Genomic DNA, 18,607 nt, shown 5'->3' with positions numbered 1-18,607 from the left:
CGACTTAATCTTGATTCCAAGTGCTATCTAGCTATCTATCTCTTCTTTCTAGCCCGAATCTACAATTCTTAAAATGAATCTCATGATTCGTAAATTGAACATTTCCATCCCTTCCAACTCGAGAGATCCCCCTTGGAGTCAGTAAAGCATGAACCAATATTTAAGTTTGGAAAGATATTCTTAAAAATATGCTATTTACCACGTTAAATTATTTAATAATATCTAATAATAAAGACGACTTCGAGGCTCAATGTGTATAAACATCTGCTGATGTAGAAATCCGCCTCCGCTGTACGAAAAATGAACATTCCGACCCCAGAGCGATGGTCATTTTAAGAATCGTTATTATTCCAGCAACTGGTCCGGTCGGGGACCGATAGAGACAAGGCTGCTCGAAGCGATTCGCCTACTAAAAGAACGATCGTTCTGATTACAGGTTGCCGTCGCCGTCGAACTCGCTGGACGACGGCACACCGCAGGCGAGGTTGTATCTGGCGAACACCTCGCGGCAGAATCTGGAGACGATCGTCGAGGCAATACGTCACCTCGAGGGTGACCATTTGTTCAGCGACGAGCCGGCGCAGGACGTGCCGTTGGCGTTGACCAACAAACAAACCGCGAGCCCGGCGACGGCCAAGTCGTCCACGTCAACGTCCGCGCCGACGACGGCGAAGCAACGGCTACTGCAGGCCGAGTTCCTCCAGTTTCACAGACAGCAGCAGACCCAGCAGCGACCGGGCGTGATCGTGGTGAAGCACTCGTGATCGAAAGGAGCCCCGCGATCGATGAACTGAATGCGCATGCTGGCTGGCCTCCGCTCGGGAACGAACTACTAACCCTCCCGCGACGCGTCCCAGACAAGAGGAACACGCAACAACCACCACCGTGTTATCCCCGAGTGTGCACACCTGCGCGCGTTTAGATAAGAGACGAAGAGAATTCGTCGGCGCGACAGTTTCGAAACGGTTCCAAATCTTGGACGCTCGAGCCGCGGAGGCAAAATCGCGTACCCTCGAAAAATCGACGCTCGGGAAGGCCTCCTTTCCGTTCGGCGTTCATCACCGACCGAACGGACGTCCGACGAGTCTGGGTCCGGTGTTTTCGTATGTTCCTACTGCCCGTCGTCCGCCTTCGTTTCGACCGTCGTCCGATCCGTGTCCGCGATGCGCGCCAAAAAATTTAAACAAAAATAAAAAAACAAAAAAAAAATAAAAAAAAAAGACAAAAATAAACCTGTTGTTTTTTCCGTTCGATGAACGGTCGACGGGATCGAGTATCGATCGGCGAGTCGGTTGCAATTGAATCGCAACGGATCGAACTCGAAACGAAGGTGGGGCCATGTCGAAGCTCGACGAAAGGATCCTCGCCCACCGAGTTGTCGAAACGTCTCTCCACCTCTAAGCCCCCTACCCCCCACTCCCACCCCTCGCTGGCCCCTCGCCCTTTTTACTTCTTGTAAATACCACCGATATACATATTATATCCCCCCCCCCCCTCCGGTGTTGTTCACGATTTTCTCGTATCCGCGCGACTCCGTCGTCCCGAATCTCGAACGATTCTCCATCCTGCTGTACACCACCCGGGTTCAAAATCATCTCTCAGTCTCCGTTCACCCATCCCCGTTCATCCTCTTCCCCCCTCCATTTCACTCCCTTCGCGAATCGAGACAGCGAAGCGGACGCTTTCTTCTTCGTTGCGTTACGAGGAAAGGGATTTTCATTTTTCTAAACTTAAGCGACTTGCTACCACAATAATAATATTAATATTAATAATAATAATAATCCTAGATGATAAGGCTGCGTACGATGTATTCTACCGATGTATACATGCATACACACAATGTATACGTATATACATGCATATTGATCCTCCAGTGTATATATATATATATATATATATATATTTAAACTATATATATACATATATATATATAAAAACTTATTTACGTTCTTTTTTTACATTGTTACGAGATTAATGAAAAAACAAAAATAATGGAAAAGTATACACTTGACGACGCCAGGCGATGATTTACTTTTTGACCGACGCGCATGAGTTTCTTTTTCTTCTCGACGTTTACCATAGGGCACGGGGATTACCATTTCGAACGTTGCTGTAATGAGAGAATGGACGATTAAAACAAACAAGAAAACGGTTAGATATCCGACACACATACGCAAAACCGCGACCACAAAAAACACGCATGCTTAATATTTGACACACATTAAGATGCACCTGTTCCGACGATAAATTTTATCTCACGCGGGCCGAAATTCTGTTTAATCTGTGCCAAATATCGAGTACCCAGACTTTTTGTTCCTTCGTAGACACGTAGTGCCACTGTGCGACAATGGCGGCCGATCGGTTGATCCAAAAGATCGTTCGTCCCCTCCGCAATAATAATTCGTCCCAGCGTCGCTTACGAAACGACTCTTTTCCGACGCGTGTCATTTTTTTTCAATACACAACGAACCTTTTCCCGATCCTTCCGCGAGACAGAAACAATCGAGACACGCGGAAGGCTGTAAAAAGAAAAGCGACACCGAAAATGCGATCTACAGAACAGTTTTCGACAAACCTTTTTCTACACGACCAACCGTCGAATCGATGCGTTTGCCGTCGGATTAATCCGTTAATTGTGTAGTTAATTTGCAAAGACGAGCTAACTTCGAGAATTTTTATTAATACGAACTAACGATATCGATGCAATTTCGTGACGCGACTTCTAAATATTCTCTTTCCCACAAAAATGTATTTATGATTTAAATATTATTGTATTTCGTAAATTTATTTTACGTAACCATAAATGAAACTTAAATTATGTTAATTTAGGTTCGAATTATTCTTGGAAAAGTAAGAACAATTTACTTTGCAAACTGATCGAAAAGACTTCTGTTTTACTTTTTTCAGTTCTGTGCAACGAGAACGCTAGGAACAAAAAATGTAGTACTGACAGAGTATGGTATTACTTGAAATACACATGTGATATATGTATACAAATATGATTAAATTTGTAGACGATTTGACTCGTTTTGCACGATTAACGGGTTAACGTACGAAAAACGAGCGCGACGTTTGAAGATTTTTTCGTGCCTTTCGAGGGTAGGAACGATCGAGCGAGGATCGATCGGCCAAACCAGTACCGTAGGCGGGACAGAACCACGTTTCCGTTTCCGTTTTCGTTCCACGTGTATCTCTCTCTTTTGTGTTTGCTCGAGTTCGCGTTTTACCATCGTTTTCGTTGATTTTCCTTTTCGTCCGATTCGAATGCCGACGACGTCGATTTTTAAAGGACTGATAATCACCGATAATCCGATAGACCAATTCTTACGTGCGATAATACGGCTGGTTGGACGAACCGGATTCTGTCGATCGGCGAAAACGAAGAGTCCGGTATCGTCCGTAGCGACAGAGAATTCTTCCCACGAGAACGGGTGTCGATCGGAAGCGCGACGAGAGTATATATGCCTACGCGAAGGATTAATTTTAGGTACTTGTTTTAAGTATGTACGTAAGAGAAGTAAGCGAGACGCAAGGCATAAGCGATGATAAACAAGGTGTATGGTTAAGCAACAACTTTAGTTAACGTTTAGCGGTTAGAATACGTAGGAATTGTTAGCCGAATACACGATGAAAATACAACCAAGTTATCAATATTGTCTATCGGTATGATAAATGTGAACGCTAATCCGTAACTGTACTTGTGTGTATATATACTATTTAGCGATGTTGCATACGTTATACACGTGATTTACCTAAAACGAGCGTACGACGTTAAAGGGATAAGCTTGCGAATGAAAAAAAAAGAAAAAAAGATAACAGACGAAAGAAAACGATCGCTTTCTCGTGCCTAGTTCGAACCTTTTTGCGTGTTAATCATTTTTCTACGACTTTCGACTATTTCAATCCGTTTCTTTGCTCCTCGTTTATGACGTTTCGCCATAAACATTCTGCCACTGTGTCGCGAATAGGTACGAAAAAGCGGTCGTGATTCGATGGTGAGAATCACACAGTTCGCGATCAAAGTGTAATTAACGCGTCTTAGATGTGTTCGGAGAACGAGCGTCCCTCTCGAGGACGACGCCGTACTACGGGATCTCGATGTCGAGGACGCACGAGGGCCTAAGAAGTCGAGACACGAGTTTCTTCGGTCGTTCCCATCTTCTTTTTCGTTTTTCCCCGTTTTCTTCGGTTTTTCTCGAACTTGGACGATTTTTCCAAACGAATCTCGCAGCCTTTCTTTCGCGAACGATCGTCAACCCCTAACGTTCCATCCCCGTTTCGAGTCCAGTCGTTGCGTGTATGCGCGCGATCGAAACCACCCTTTCGGGGTGTAGAACGTGCACGCGACGCGTACGTCTCGCATTTTTCGTTTTGGTTTTTCGTTAACCCTCTTTGACCTTACATGACTCCAAAGGTCGCGCACTCGTGTATCTATATTTTCAAAGTCTGATTTCATTTTGTTCTTTTTTTTTTTTTTTTTTTTTTATCAACGTGTGCCATTGTGGCTCTAAAGAAACACAGCCACCGATCGATCCGGTTTAATACAGCTGTTAATTGCAGTTTCTTACGCTGTATGACGAGTACAATTGAATGGTCGTTTTTAGTAAAATTTGCGTTTTAATTGATATTCTGTTCTCAGTGTTCATCGATGTCCTATTGTATGATTGTTTTCGTAAGCCACTAATAATCCGGATTATAGAGGGTTAACGCATTCCTTGCCACGCACCGAAGTAAGCTACGCTGACATTTTATAGAATCGAAGTACGTAACTTATGATAATATTAAGTTAAAAACACACGACACTGATTATATGTTTCAAAGGTGAACATCGAACAGGATTCTTCGAGAATCGAGTTAGGACAGAGTCCAAAATATTTACTATCGTTTGTTCCAAGTCTCGAATCTTTGATATTTAACGATCGATAAGAAATCAAAATTGTAATTCGCGTCTTGTGAGTTAACAAATTGAAAAGAAATAATTAAGCTCGGGACATATTTAAACTTTAATTTATATATAACGTGTCGGTCTTTAAAGCATTGATATGCAATAAATATTGAAAAAGGGTATCGAAAAGAATGTTTTCAATTTGTGAAATATTAAAAAACGAAGAATATTTAGAAAACTTCTTTACCAAATGTTTATAAATATCGCTTAAATGTCTCTATAATTACTTGACATTGGTTCTTTGTTTGCAGTAGTAGTTTTGGTTTAATGAAATTCAAGGATAGCTATTTTCGTTACTAAACAATTTTAACGCGTTAAGAACTGACTTGCCAATTGCTATCGATGCATTATGTGTCGGAAATTAAATGTTTTCGTACGATTGTTATGAAAAAATATTCTCTGTCACGGTTAATCTATTATTAATGCATCGTTAGCGATCTATGAAGATTAGCGTGATTCGTATTTAACGCGTTAAAGATACTTTTACTTTAATCAGTCGGGTTCACTTCGCAGTCAATTGACTTTACCACGAAACTGTCTCATTAAATCAAAATTTGTGCGAGAATATTATATTTTTATTTAAAACTACAACGAATTCGATCGTTACAAATATTCATAAATTCGAAAACTATAGAGATTCAACGAAAGTCGTTAAATTTATATTTGAGAAAGAAAATTCAAATTTTGCACGAAGATAAAAATTCAGTGCTATTCATGCAAAAACTACAATCTGCTTCTATCAGCTGTCTCGTATAAGTCAAAAATATAAACGCATGTATTTGAATAAATATCAATAACTATGTGTGTAATGAAATCTGTATTCTGAAAGACTGTCATCTTTTTATTACTATAATTCATCGAAAAGTAAATAAAGTAAATATATTAAAAATCTAAAGCCAGAACAAAATTGTAAACACAGTCACAAATTCTATAATGAAAAATTAAACTACATTTTAAACATTTACGCTTGCATAAATAAAAATTAACTACGAAGCGAAAGGCGAGTCGACAAGTTATCCGAGCTAATATTATGTTAATATTTCTTTTTCGTCGAAAGACATTCTAATTTGCGTAAAGAAATCTCGAGTGATTTGTAAATAGAGCGCGCGTCGACGCGTCTCTCTATTAATCACGCATACACTGTAACGTTTCATAGTGATTGACGTGCTAACTACCGCGAACTAAAGATCAACCAACGATTTCTCACTCAACGCGTACGATTATTAGATGATTGCTCGAATCATGAAGACGTAGAACTACGTCATCGGCTTTCAGCTTTAGACGGCGAAAAGACGTCGTTCTCTGCGTCATCGACTCTCAACTTTAGACGCAGAAAAGCCGCGAAACAATTAAGGTGTCATTAACAGAGAAATTACTTCGAAGATCTCGTGGCAAGGAACGTGTTGGCATATTTCGATGTTTCGAGCGCTTCCATACGTGTTTGTGGATAAGCGCGTACAATGTATACGAGAATATTGCGCGCATACATCGCGTATAAGTAAAGATATAGATACACAGACACACATACACATGCATACACACGCGCGCGTTCACACAATTTACTTTGCGAGCGTTTAGGAGAAAAAAAGATAAGAGTTGCTTGTTCTGCGTGTCTTTACACGATTTTTCGGATCCTTTGCATACACACAGACAGACACATACACACATACGCACACACGTAATCTACATTCGTCGTAATCACATGCAAACGTGTAAATTTAGCACAAACATACTCAACACACATGTACACTCGTCACAAACAGACATGCGCGCGCGCACAGCCGGTTTCTGTTCCTTTCGTTCGCGAAGAAAAGACGTCGAAACGAAGTCTTCAGGGACGATAAGAGCGCGTAGAGACTGTAACTTCGTGACCTGGTGCGTGGGTGGTCCCATCACGCGTTTCCCTATACGGGAACACGTTGACGTGTATTCGACGTCCACGAACGAAAATTCCTATCGTCTGGCGGGGCAGAACATTTAACCCTCCAACGCATAAATTTGCTCGGATCGGGAAGCTCGATAAAATAAACGATTCCTGTAAATTTCGTTTAGGAAATTCTATAGGATTTGGCGCGGGTACAAATATACATACAGCGGCCCCGTGGATTCAGTCACTTATCGTTTAGAGCGAATGTTAATTAGTTCATAAATACTTTCTTTTCGAAAGATAAAATAAAATCGTTGCAATGGAGGGTTAAACGACGAACAATTTCGTATTTATTCTAGCGTAGTACATGGTCTGTGTGTGTCTCTCGAAAAGAGAAAAAGACGCTACGCGTTCGTCCTTCTCTCTTTTCCGCGTCTTTTCTGTCACACGCTGACAGAGACGGACAAAATTCTTGTCGCCAAGCGTAACAATTTCGAATAACGTACAAAGTTCGATGAAAATTCCTATCCGACTTGTAAAATGAAATTATGTTTCGCATCGAACGAGTGAAAGGTTTTCAAATAACCCGTTCGATAGTAACGAACGTCGCGAACAAAATGGCTGCACGGTGTTCGTATTGTTGTTCGAATAAAAGGATGTTGCCCGTCTCTGTTTAGACGGAAACGAATTTCTCGTGTTCGCCGGGAATGCACGTCAGCGTATCGTGACGATCAGCGTACGTGGCGATCGCGAATCGTTTTACGAATTTCTAAACTAAGTTCTCGCATCCCTGCTGAGCGAACGAAGCCTCTCTCCGACTCCCAGATTCTTACCGATCTTTTGCGCGTCACGTACGGTCGGATGGTTCGAGCAAGAAGAGTTAAAAAGACACAAAAATACAAAAAAAAAAGAAAAAAAAGAAGAAGAAAGTTAGGGAGAAATGAAACAGCGACGACGAAGAAACGACGGATTTTCGAGCGGTGTTTTGGTCGCGACAGGTTCTATACACCGCGTTTCGCGCCGACTTTTGAACGAGAAATACGTTTTGGAACCACCGCTTTGGAATTCGACGTTTTCGACGCCTCGATAAAGAATGGCATATGAAATAAGTAAAAAAAAAAAAAGATCTTTGTCACCGCGATAACGACGCTCGATCGGGGCGGTCCCGATCGAAGCGAGTTTCTTTTTTTATCGTTGACTATATATAAATTATATATACATATATATAGAAATATATACGCGAAAACAATGGCTCCTATAACTTCTTTACAGTTTCGTTAAGAAAGAGAATAAAAAAAAAAAAAAGGAAAACTAACGGTTCGCGCGAAGAATCACGGCTAGTTGCTAAAGAAACGCTAACAAAGAGAGAGAAAGTATGAGTGCGCGGATGTGTGCGCGAGTGAATGCGCGTGTGCGTGTGTGTATCAGAGACGGGCAAGATTTATTAATCGAACAAAAAGATTTCGAATAACGAGTAGGAGACAACTTTCGACGAGGAAAGATCTGAATTACGAAACGAAATTATATTAAACGAATGGGGGAACAAAATCGTCTCTGTTACGCGAATAAAATGATGTCCGTCTCTGGCGTTTATATTGCGAAAACACCGTAAAGGGAAGCAGCGAACGACGTGGCGGAAGACGAAGACGAAGACGAAGACGAAGAATCCTTTTAATGTTTAGGCGAGCGTGGCTGTGCGGATAGCGAGCGAGTATAAATTAACTAGATGACAAGTTTACTGTTTAAGGCTAACTCGATTTGTACCCCTTATGCGGCAAATGGCGACTGAAAGCTGCGCTTCTCGATCGTCTGTGGTGCGAACGGACTGTCTTCCGACGGAAAAGGAAAACTCTCGTTTCCGCTTTCTTCGAGCGGCCCAGGAACTCGTTGTGTCTTGACGTCCGCGACGGAGAACGCGACTCTCCTCGTGCCCAGTGTTTCGACGACGAGACCAATTATCAACGTGTCCCAGAAAATATTGCGCATTTTAATTAACCTCACTAGTATTAAACACTCCTAAGTATGCATTAACAACCCTTTCGTGCTTGCACCTAGATGCAGTATTATTTTCTTTTCTAATGTAACGTCAGTTTGTTTTGTCGAAAATATAACGAGATTTTAAAAAGATATTTATAAATAGTATACCAGCCTTAACCCTTTGCACTCCGAGAGTCTTCATTAATATGAATTAGCAATACCAATTGCACTTTTATGATGTAACTTCTAGAAATACAAAAAAAAAATTCTTTTTCCCAGCAAAAAATAATGATCTATAGTTTAAATTTTATTGGTATATTTTCTAAATACAAATTTATGTTATCATAAATGTAGAATGCAAAGGGTTGAAATACGAAACACATACTGTGACAACAATATAGATGTTCTGCAACTGGTGAAGGGGTTAATGTCAGAGATGGGTAAAATTTAAGTCGAATAAAAACATGTGACATTCTATAAATTATATTTAACTATCACTTATCTTTTACTCGTTATTCGAAATTTTAATCCAGTTAAGAATTTTCTCATCTCTGGAGTACGTCGTTGGGGAAGCTCTTTTTGCATTTGGTTTGTTTCGTTTATTTTTGGAATGATTTTCCAATAAATCAAATTTTCGCTACTCTTGCATAATTAAAAGGAAACTATAATTCTGTAACGTGAATTATAAATTACACAACGTAGGTCGAAATCACCAAAATGAATTTGAATCATCATAAGATTTTGAAACGAGCAATATTTTCTGGGCCACGCGAATACCTCGAGAGAGAAGCGGCCGCTGTGTGCCTCGGCTAAAGCGACGAAATTAACTGACCGATTGCTCGTATTCTATTTTTCTATAGCATCGTGCTTTCGGTCGCCACGGGCCCGAGGGACAACGGAAAAAATAAAGCACTGTGTATAACGTAAGTCGTAGGATGATAAAAATGGCGACCCCGATGCTGAGCGACAGTCGAACAGAGAAAAAGGGAGCGCGAGATACGCGATATACTACTGCAAAAGTCTCACGCAGGAATGGGAAACCTTTGAGAATTAGATTGGCCGCGTGTCGCTTAACGAATTCCTCTGAAAGGATGATCCAGTGCACTGTGCGTCCGCAAGAAGATGGCTAGCGAAAGGAATGCAGGTCTGATTGGTGCCTGGACCCTCTCTGTAGTTTAAAGTTTGACGGTATTGGTCGAAACGACGAAAGTGGGGATGGGCGGAGCAAACGAAATCCAGCTGATCAACTTCTCGTGAACGCACAGTACACTGTGTTAAAATTACAAAGAGACGCTTACCTAAATGGAAGTTAATGTCTCTTTGGTACTCATAAATGGCCTTTCAATCGGGGTTGAGACTACTTATCGAATCTTTCTGTATACGAATATTCAAACACTTTAGGAATTCAAATATTCGAATGTATTTCCACTGTTTGACTGGTGGAATATTTTCTACGCCGAGCGAGCATCCGGATATTCGTAATATTTGAACAGTGTGAGGTGCACCCATAAATCAGGTAGATCCAGTTCTAGCGCGTGTGTACGAATACTTTCATATTTGAATAATAATAATAATTGCCCTATTGCGAGCGTACAATTCATTCATGAATTTATACGTATGTAATTAACGAAATATGTGAAATGGCCACGGGTTCCCCATTCCTGGTTCGACGAAGAATGATAGAAACAGAGAAAAAGTGGTCTAGCGAGTAATTAAAGGTAGTAGCGGAACGGTTGATTAGAGTATAGCGAGCAGGTTCCGGAAAAAATGCATTTCTTTTCGAGAACAGAACTGAAGTAGCGTTTAGAAGCGAGGGCGCGAGAGAAACTGGTCTTCGTTCAGCGTTTGATTAGCCCCGTGTCTGTGTGTATGTGTACGTGTACGTGTACCTGTGTGCGTGTGCGTGTATGTTCGCCGAGTACTTGTAATTTGTAGAGCGATCAAGATGTTTTCTGAAACTACTGAGAAGAAATACAGTTCTTTTTCCTCTTCATACGAAGTCAAGCTGTTGAAATCATCCGGAAACAACCATACTGGCGAGCGCCAGTCGTCGGAACAGAGTTGGGCATTATTCGCGTACGCGTAAATTACGACTTTTTGGCCGAATTATTTTAGCCTTTCGCGGATTCGATTCGGTTATTTTTACCTGTTTGGGTCAAACTTTGCTGATTGTTCGCTCTCTGCTTGAACATTTACTTCCTTTCGATAGGTATTTGTACATTTTCGTGATAACTCGAACTCGCGATAAACGATTAAAGCAAATACAAAGTTCAAGAGAATGTTTAGGAATATTAAAATGTTTTTAAATTATCTCGTCACGATTTTATGGACGTATTCTACTGTTTGTATTTATGAAAAGGTATCATGTAAACAATACTATAATTCTATAATGAAAATGATCTTTTTCAAGCAATGACACTCTTTAAATTAGAAATTATTCGACGATCAACGCATTAAACGTGGATCCGAAAATGTTTTATTTCAAACTTGTATGTGAAACAAACATGTTTGAAGTGGTTTGAACAAAGATAGGTTCACAGCATTGCCTTGTGAATGACGAATTGTTAATTGTTAATTGTAACTTGATATCAAAACATTTGTGGGCCCATGTTTACGCGCCATTGTCGTCATTAGAGTCAGTAGAATATGTTTAAAAAGTTTGACGACACATGTTAAGTACACCTAGTATACTGTTCAAGGTTTGGCACAAAATTTAGAGCTATTAAACTGCCATTCAAGTGAAATTTTTTGTCGCAAGATATAATTGCAATAAGAATAACGCAGATTGCGTAAAAATGAAGTTTATTACAGAATTATCCTCTTATCAATGTTCACTTCTCATCGATTACTATTTATCACAGTTTCCATATTTTCGTTCTTATACAATTTTTCAATTACGATATGTCCATGCAGTGATGTGTAGCGATGGGAAATAAGGAACTTCGACTATATACCGAAAAATTTAAATTGTTTAACGTAAAATCAGAATTATAAATTCAATATTACGGTAATGCGAAGCTTAGGCTTGTGTTACCCGTTCGATATAAATCTAGGGAAGAAAACTTTTAAAATTAAATCCTAAATTATGAATCTATTAGCATTTAATCAAATGTTTTCAAGCATCCCTTTAAGTCTTCTTTGAAAATTAATGTAAAATAACAACCTAAAACATTTGGTTTATAAATATTTTTGAGAAATACGAGTGGGACGTTTGTTTCTTCGTTCACAAACTTAAAAAACGAATTAGTTTTCAGAGCTCAATTTTATTCACAGAAAATTGTAATATTTATCCAAAGCATAAGAAGTAATATGCTTATTTGCCATGTGTAAACTTAATTAAAAAGAGTCACAAGTTCTTGTAAACTCTATATTTTAGGTTGTTTCGTTTTATGTTAATTTCTGAACAGGACCATAAGTGGACTACGTTTAAAAACGTTTAATAAAATGCTTGAAGTTCTCATAACTTTTAATTTAATTCAAATACTACGGAGAACAATATGTTTTATATGTAGAAAATTGAACTTACATGCGATATGTATATTCAAAGATTGATAGGAAAAAGGCATAGGATGGAAGACACGATCAGTGATTCTACAAAATCTCTCCTATCTTGTCTTAAACAGTTAAATGTAGATAATAATATAGTCAAACATTTCATCGTTTGTATACTCTCTTGATTGATACAATCTCTTGACTGTATATGAAAATCGAATTGTAGTATCAAAATTTAGAATATAAGATTTAAAAAAAATAGAATTCGAACTATGTTATGGAGTACATATTGACAACACTTCGAAGTATATATTGGAAAAATCGAAACTCGAAGAAAACTAGAAATTAATAATTTTATCGAAGTAAATTTGTTTCTAATTAAAGTTTAACAAACTACTTGAAATTATTATACGTTCTCTTCGATTCGTAAATTTTAATTTTTCTTTTATCCTATCGATACTTACTCGATATTTGCATTTGTATAACGTGTTAAATTAAAAAAAAAATTCTAAATATTTTGAAACAAGTAAACGTTTAGTCTATACTCATGGAATTCTGCCCCAGGTTCTGATCACAGGACAAGCTAGACACAGCAGGGGGATCGTTTCTCTGGAGCAGTGGTTCTCAGTTTTTTAAACTCACAAGTACAATTTAGAAAAAGATTTTTAAGCATTTTGCACTTACGACACAGTTTAAAGGGGAAAAATCCTGTCAGAGTTCTCGATCTTGACTAATTACAATAATAATATTAGAAATCAATGGCAGATCAAAGGCAGAAGAATCAAGAATCCCACCCCTAGGAAATAGTTTGATAATTGTTCAACGTTTCACAAGAAAATGAATCCGTTCAAAGTGGCTGGAATATAGTTAACAAATGTTTTTTTAGTCGTTAGATAATGAATTGTAGCTAGTTTTACAATAGAGTGATTAAGAATCACTGCTCCAGACGTTAATTAGCATTTATCGAACACATGGACCATTAAATTTGACTAACGAATTGCACCAATTAATTAACTCGCAGAGATCGCTCGAGGCTTTCAAACATCTCTATTCCCGCGTCGGAGTAAACAAGAAAATGGCGCGAAATTCTGACGAGATTGTTTTCGAAGCAGAAAATGAGATAAGATCGCAAAGTTTCACGAAGAAGACATTGTAATAATATTATCGACTGAAAAGTGCTACTGTAAAATTATCGTAACGCGTGATAGAAATCAAGATCTCAAAACGCGGTAGAACCTCGATTGCTCGAATCGATTGATCGAGCAACGGATTTCTTTAAAACTCTTTCGGACAATCCCATCGACGCGCAGTGGACCAGAATTCATTTATAGCGCGCCAGAAATATAACAATTGACTGATTTCAGTGATAACTATACCTAAGGAAATATTAAATAAGTAATTTCTTCAATTTTTTTATATTTTAAATTATTATTTTTATCTTGCTTTTTTAAACTGTCATACCGATAACAGACAAATATTTCGATAATAATCATGGTTTCAGTTTTATACAGCTGGAGATAGAACATTTTTATGGAAAGTCGAAGTTAATTTGAGTGTAATTATTTTTAGAATTCCTTTGGCTATTGATTAGTAATGTCTGACGACCTTAGTCGAATACCAGTGAATGTAAATAATTTTTACGCAAGAAATTACTCGAAATAAAATGAATTTAATTCCATAAGGATATCCTTATTTCTAAAAAACAAATGTTCGGAGTAATAAAATTGAAACAAGGATTATAATTGAAAATTTGTGTTTATTGATTTATTAGCGTGACAGTTTAAGCGACATAGATAAAAATGGCATAACGTGGAGAAAAATGAATAATACCAACATCTAGAAAAGTATCCAATGACAACCATTCGGTTGAAAACCAACCCATCCATAGATCGCGCTACATTTATAATAATCATTTTTTAACTCCATATTTTCATCGATGCACGGATGAAATATATTAAATAGGCCGACTGAATATTCTAAATAACGTATCGCATATATGTAACTCTGGTGTATAATTCACATTTCATTCCTTCATACAGATATAAAATAACAATCATCGTTGATAACGTCGAGCAGTCTTTTACGAGCAGAGATGGGTAAAATTTTATTCGAATAATAGATAATCAAAAAGATCAACGCGTAGAAATTCATTTATGACGTTTATTCGACCAAACATTCCAGTTTGTAGTATTTACAAGTACCCGGTTCTGAGCGGTGCTTTGAAATTAGTTTATTTTATACGTTTATACAATCCAACAAGAAAAACGTCAAAATTATTTCGAGGACCATGACAAACATCTTAAACGCTTTTATTAACGATAGCATCAGGATTTTCTACACCGTGTAACAATTGTTTACTACGGTGTAATGAAAAATAATTTTGTCGTTAATAAAAAAGAAACATTAAAAATATCTTCAAGAAATAATAAACGGTTGTTTATTCTTTTATTTAGACAAAAATCTTGCCCATCTCTGGTTAGTCAACGTGTTAATTAGTAAGTAACCAGTCGCTAATGACTCTTAAGTGACGATGCAACGACTTTTTCGCGATATTCTAGTCGAAAAAATTACACTGAATATTCCAAAGAATAAAAAAGTCCCGAACGATGAAACGTATGAACGCTTTTTGCATTCGCGCAAGTAGAGAGCGAACTATCGTTTTGTAAACGAATCGATTATTAAATCGACGTTAAATTTAGCTATTCTACTATTTATACAATATTGTAATATTATAAATGTTAAAGTATAGCAGAATAGACGACCAGTAACAAGAAAGTAACATGGATTCGAATTAATGCTCGATAGCTCCGCGAAAGACTTCGAAGTAAATAAATTTCATTTACGGAGCCAAGAAAAACAATCATAATCGAAACGAATTCGGTCGATCGAGGTTTTATCGCGCCTATGGGAAGAGTCACCGCTCGAAACAGAAAAATCGTCGAGAATTTATCGTTTTAACGACGGACGTTCGGATAATCGAGATTATACCAACGTGCATAACCGCTAAGGGCCCTCAAGCGTTGATCTGTCGTTGGAGAAAAGGGATAGATAATCGCAACGCAAAAAAGAAAACGATAGAATGAAAGAAAAAAGTTCCTCAAGTTCGGGCTGCGTTTGCTACGTGCGTCTTGCATTTTCGAAAAACGAAAATCGTCCGATTGGAGAAGAAAAAACAAAACGCGAATGCTGTTGAACGTTGCAAATGACGCCTATATCGTAAGAACAGACTGCCATTAAGTCGAATATACTCGTTTGTAACCGCCAGAGACGGGCAAAATTTTTCATACGAATGAAAATCTCGAGTGACGAATGAAAACACAAATATTTATTCGTTATTCGTCGAAGATAATAGATTTCAACTGTAGAATAAATTATTTCATTTGGAACGAATGAGTATCTTTTGTTTATTAAAAAGAAATTATGCCCGTCTCGAAGTAACCGACAAAAGGAAGAAAACATAAAACGGACTGTATGTGTGTGTGTATAGAGGAAAAGAGAGAAAAACGGGATGAGTGTCGAAACGTGTGCACTGTTTCCATTAATTATTATTAACACTTCGATCGAACGATCATTTTTGTAGCATTATTTCGAGTCGATAGATCGCGAACTGATTAACTTTTCGCATTCTCTTCTGCCTTTCGACGTTAAGGGAACAGTCTGATACTTTGAAAATTGCGATTCCCTTATAATATTTTTTTTTATAGGAAGGTATAACTGAATCAAAATGAAAATTGGCAATTACATAATTCTTTTATTGTTAAGAATAATTTTTTTTTGTTAAGAATAACGTTTTAAATCCTCGTTTTATTTATTCGAAGCAAAATACCAAAAACATCGACTTCGATGGTACACGTAATTTCGCGTCAACCATTGCGTCGAAACAAAAAAGTCATCGAGATTATTAATCTAGATTAGTTTCTCTATCGAATCACCATAAAATACAAATTTTTTAAGTTAACGAATACTACTTAAAACAAAAATATTCAATTTTTACAGTTTTAGTTTTTCTGTAATATATTCAAATTCCATATATATATATATATTAGGTAATTTTTTACGTAAACATAAATGTTACGTATAAAATTACTTTAAAGTTTTGACGAATTTTAGAATATACAGAACATTTGTTTCAGTTTTTAAATTTTTATAAAAATGCACGAAAGATCGATTTCTTTGAATCTAAAATTATTAGACTGCCCCCTTAACACGATTGCGCGAAAAAATTTATAGCCAGCCAGGATCGATAAGTATTTTCAAGGGACAATGTGTTCCGTCGAAGAGTTACTTTCGATGGGGAAACTTTTATAACGAATGATCGGGTTCACGATTGTTTTTCCTATCGAGATTCTAAAGTTCGTGGCTGCGACTGAATTTTAAACAAAGCAACGTTTCACGAACCAAAGCGTCGAACGAGAACATCGCACAGCGGAGAGAATACTGTCGTAACGTGGAACGCGTTTCTTTTTCGTTTTATTTCGGAACAATTGTGTACCTTGATCCCAGAACTTCTCGAATTTTATTTGTAATCGATACCAGAGTCGGGGCTCGAAACCCTCGAGAACGTTTTCAGTTTTATTTATTTGTTTCGTAAATATTATTTTCTGTTAATATGTTTTTTTGTCACTTGTTCACGCAAAAAAGGAAAATAAATTCGTAACGGTACTGCGGTATTGTTTTGGAAATTTCTTGACCATTCATTTTAGCGATTTCTTAGTAATAATATCCTTAACAAATGGCGGACAATTTTGAATTGAATTATATTCGCCTGAAAATTTAAAACAGAACGCAGTATAAATTAATCGCATTTAAACTGTCATGGAGACAAAGTATTCACATATGAAAAATATCGTTGTTGTCATTACTTTTTGATATCAACCCCTTTCCAACAAAAAGAAAACTTCTTACATTCTATTAACCAAATTTCAATGAAAAGTTATGTGTTCGTTAGCATTTTATTAAAACGTTTACGAAGTGCAGTTTAAATTCTCTTCGGAAATTAACATAAAATTATGTGACCTAAAAGACTGACTGATTGACTTCTTTCATTTACAAATTTAAAGAAAATTATATTTATTAATTTATTAATATATATTATATAATAATAACGTTTATCAAAACAAAAGAAATAATATCGTATGCAAACTTAATACTACAAGCCAAAGTTCATGTTAACTCAATTGTTTATTTTATTTTAATTTCCAAATAGTAATTGAATGCTTAAAACTTTTAATAGCTTTAAATTGAATTCAATATCCACAGAGAACAATGAGAACTATTCTTCTAAAAATTACAGATCGCTTAAAATTATTCTTTAAAAGTAAATATTATGTATCGCTATATATATTTTATATACTTTATATTAAAATTTTCTTTTAGCAAAAGCATATTGTCATTCGGGTCACTGTTCGTCAAACAGTATTCTAATCGATGTGCGAGATGCCGCGAGAGGATTCTCGATTTTCTACCGTGCATCCTAAACGAAAACAGAAAAAAATAAAGAAAATATAAAACGACAAAAAAAAATAGACAAAAGCATGCGTGCGTTTGTGCTCGGAAATTTAATCGCTACGTGTCCATCATAAATCGTATTTGATGATCGATTAAACCTTCTGTCGAATTCACTGGGAATTTAGTGCCCCCACGTAGGAATAACAATTAATAATCGATGTTCGGTAGTTAGACGAGACTCGTGTCATTTAGAAATAGAAAGAAAAGGACTAGTAAATTTTTAACAGAGGAAACGCCGGAGTTCGCGCATATCTAGAAAGACTGTCGTTTTGATCGCTTCGAAAAGAAATTGAAATCAGTGAAATAGGATCAACTCTGAACCTTTGTCAGTTTAACTCGAAATTATAGCTGGGACTATTTGTTCATTCGCCATCAATTTTGATTAAAATTTTCCTTATCTTTACCGTGTAGTACACTTAAGTAATACAATTACAGTTATCCGGGTAATATAGTAGTTAGGTATACAGGTAATAGAATTACAGTTATCCGGGTAGTATAGTAGTTAGGTAAACGGGTAATACGATTACTTAAATTTAATACTATTTATATTATTTATGTAACATTTATATATAATTTTAACTTAATTATAATAAGCATTATAATTATCTTCAATTTGTCCAAAGCAATTCTACGCGAAGTAAAAAATAGAAATAATATCCTTTGGAAAACACAGTATTTCGTAACAAAAGTTTGAAATAATTATTACTATCCGGATAACTGATACTATTCGAATGGTCGGTTACCCGGGTATAAGAGCCTCTAGTGTGGATTACGAATTTATTTCTTCGAGTTCGTCGGTTTTTTTTCGTTTCAGAATT

At 37.1% G+C, this 18,607-nt stretch overlaps 1 protein-coding gene across 5 annotated transcripts in view; it reads left to right on the top strand.

The window, feature by feature from the left end:
- The window catches only part of Crp (transcription factor cropped), a 340,834-nt gene extending 323,891 nt beyond the window's left edge, over positions 1-16,943 (top strand). The window contains exons 6-7 of one of the 5 annotated variants that reach the window (XR_013080440.1): positions 437-916; positions 956-16,943. Coding sequence is in view for 1 of the 5 variants with exons in the window: in XM_076774739.1 (XP_076630854.1) it covers positions 437-764 (328 nt within the window). In the remaining 4 variants the exon portion in view is untranslated. Of the gene's footprint in view, positions 1-436 lie in introns of all 5 variants that reach the window. The other 4 variants (XR_013080438.1, XR_013080437.1, XR_013080439.1 and 1 more) reach the window with 4 other exon arrangements.
- Positions 16,944-18,607: the final 1,664 nt, after the last annotated feature.

The sequence above is a fragment of the Colletes latitarsis genome, chromosome 10, assembly GCF_051014445.1.
Source record: "Colletes latitarsis isolate SP2378_abdomen chromosome 10, iyColLati1, whole genome shotgun sequence".
NCBI classification, from domain to species: domain Eukaryota; kingdom Metazoa; phylum Arthropoda; class Insecta; order Hymenoptera; family Colletidae; genus Colletes; species Colletes latitarsis.
This window is presented reverse-complemented; position numbering and strand designations above follow the sequence as displayed.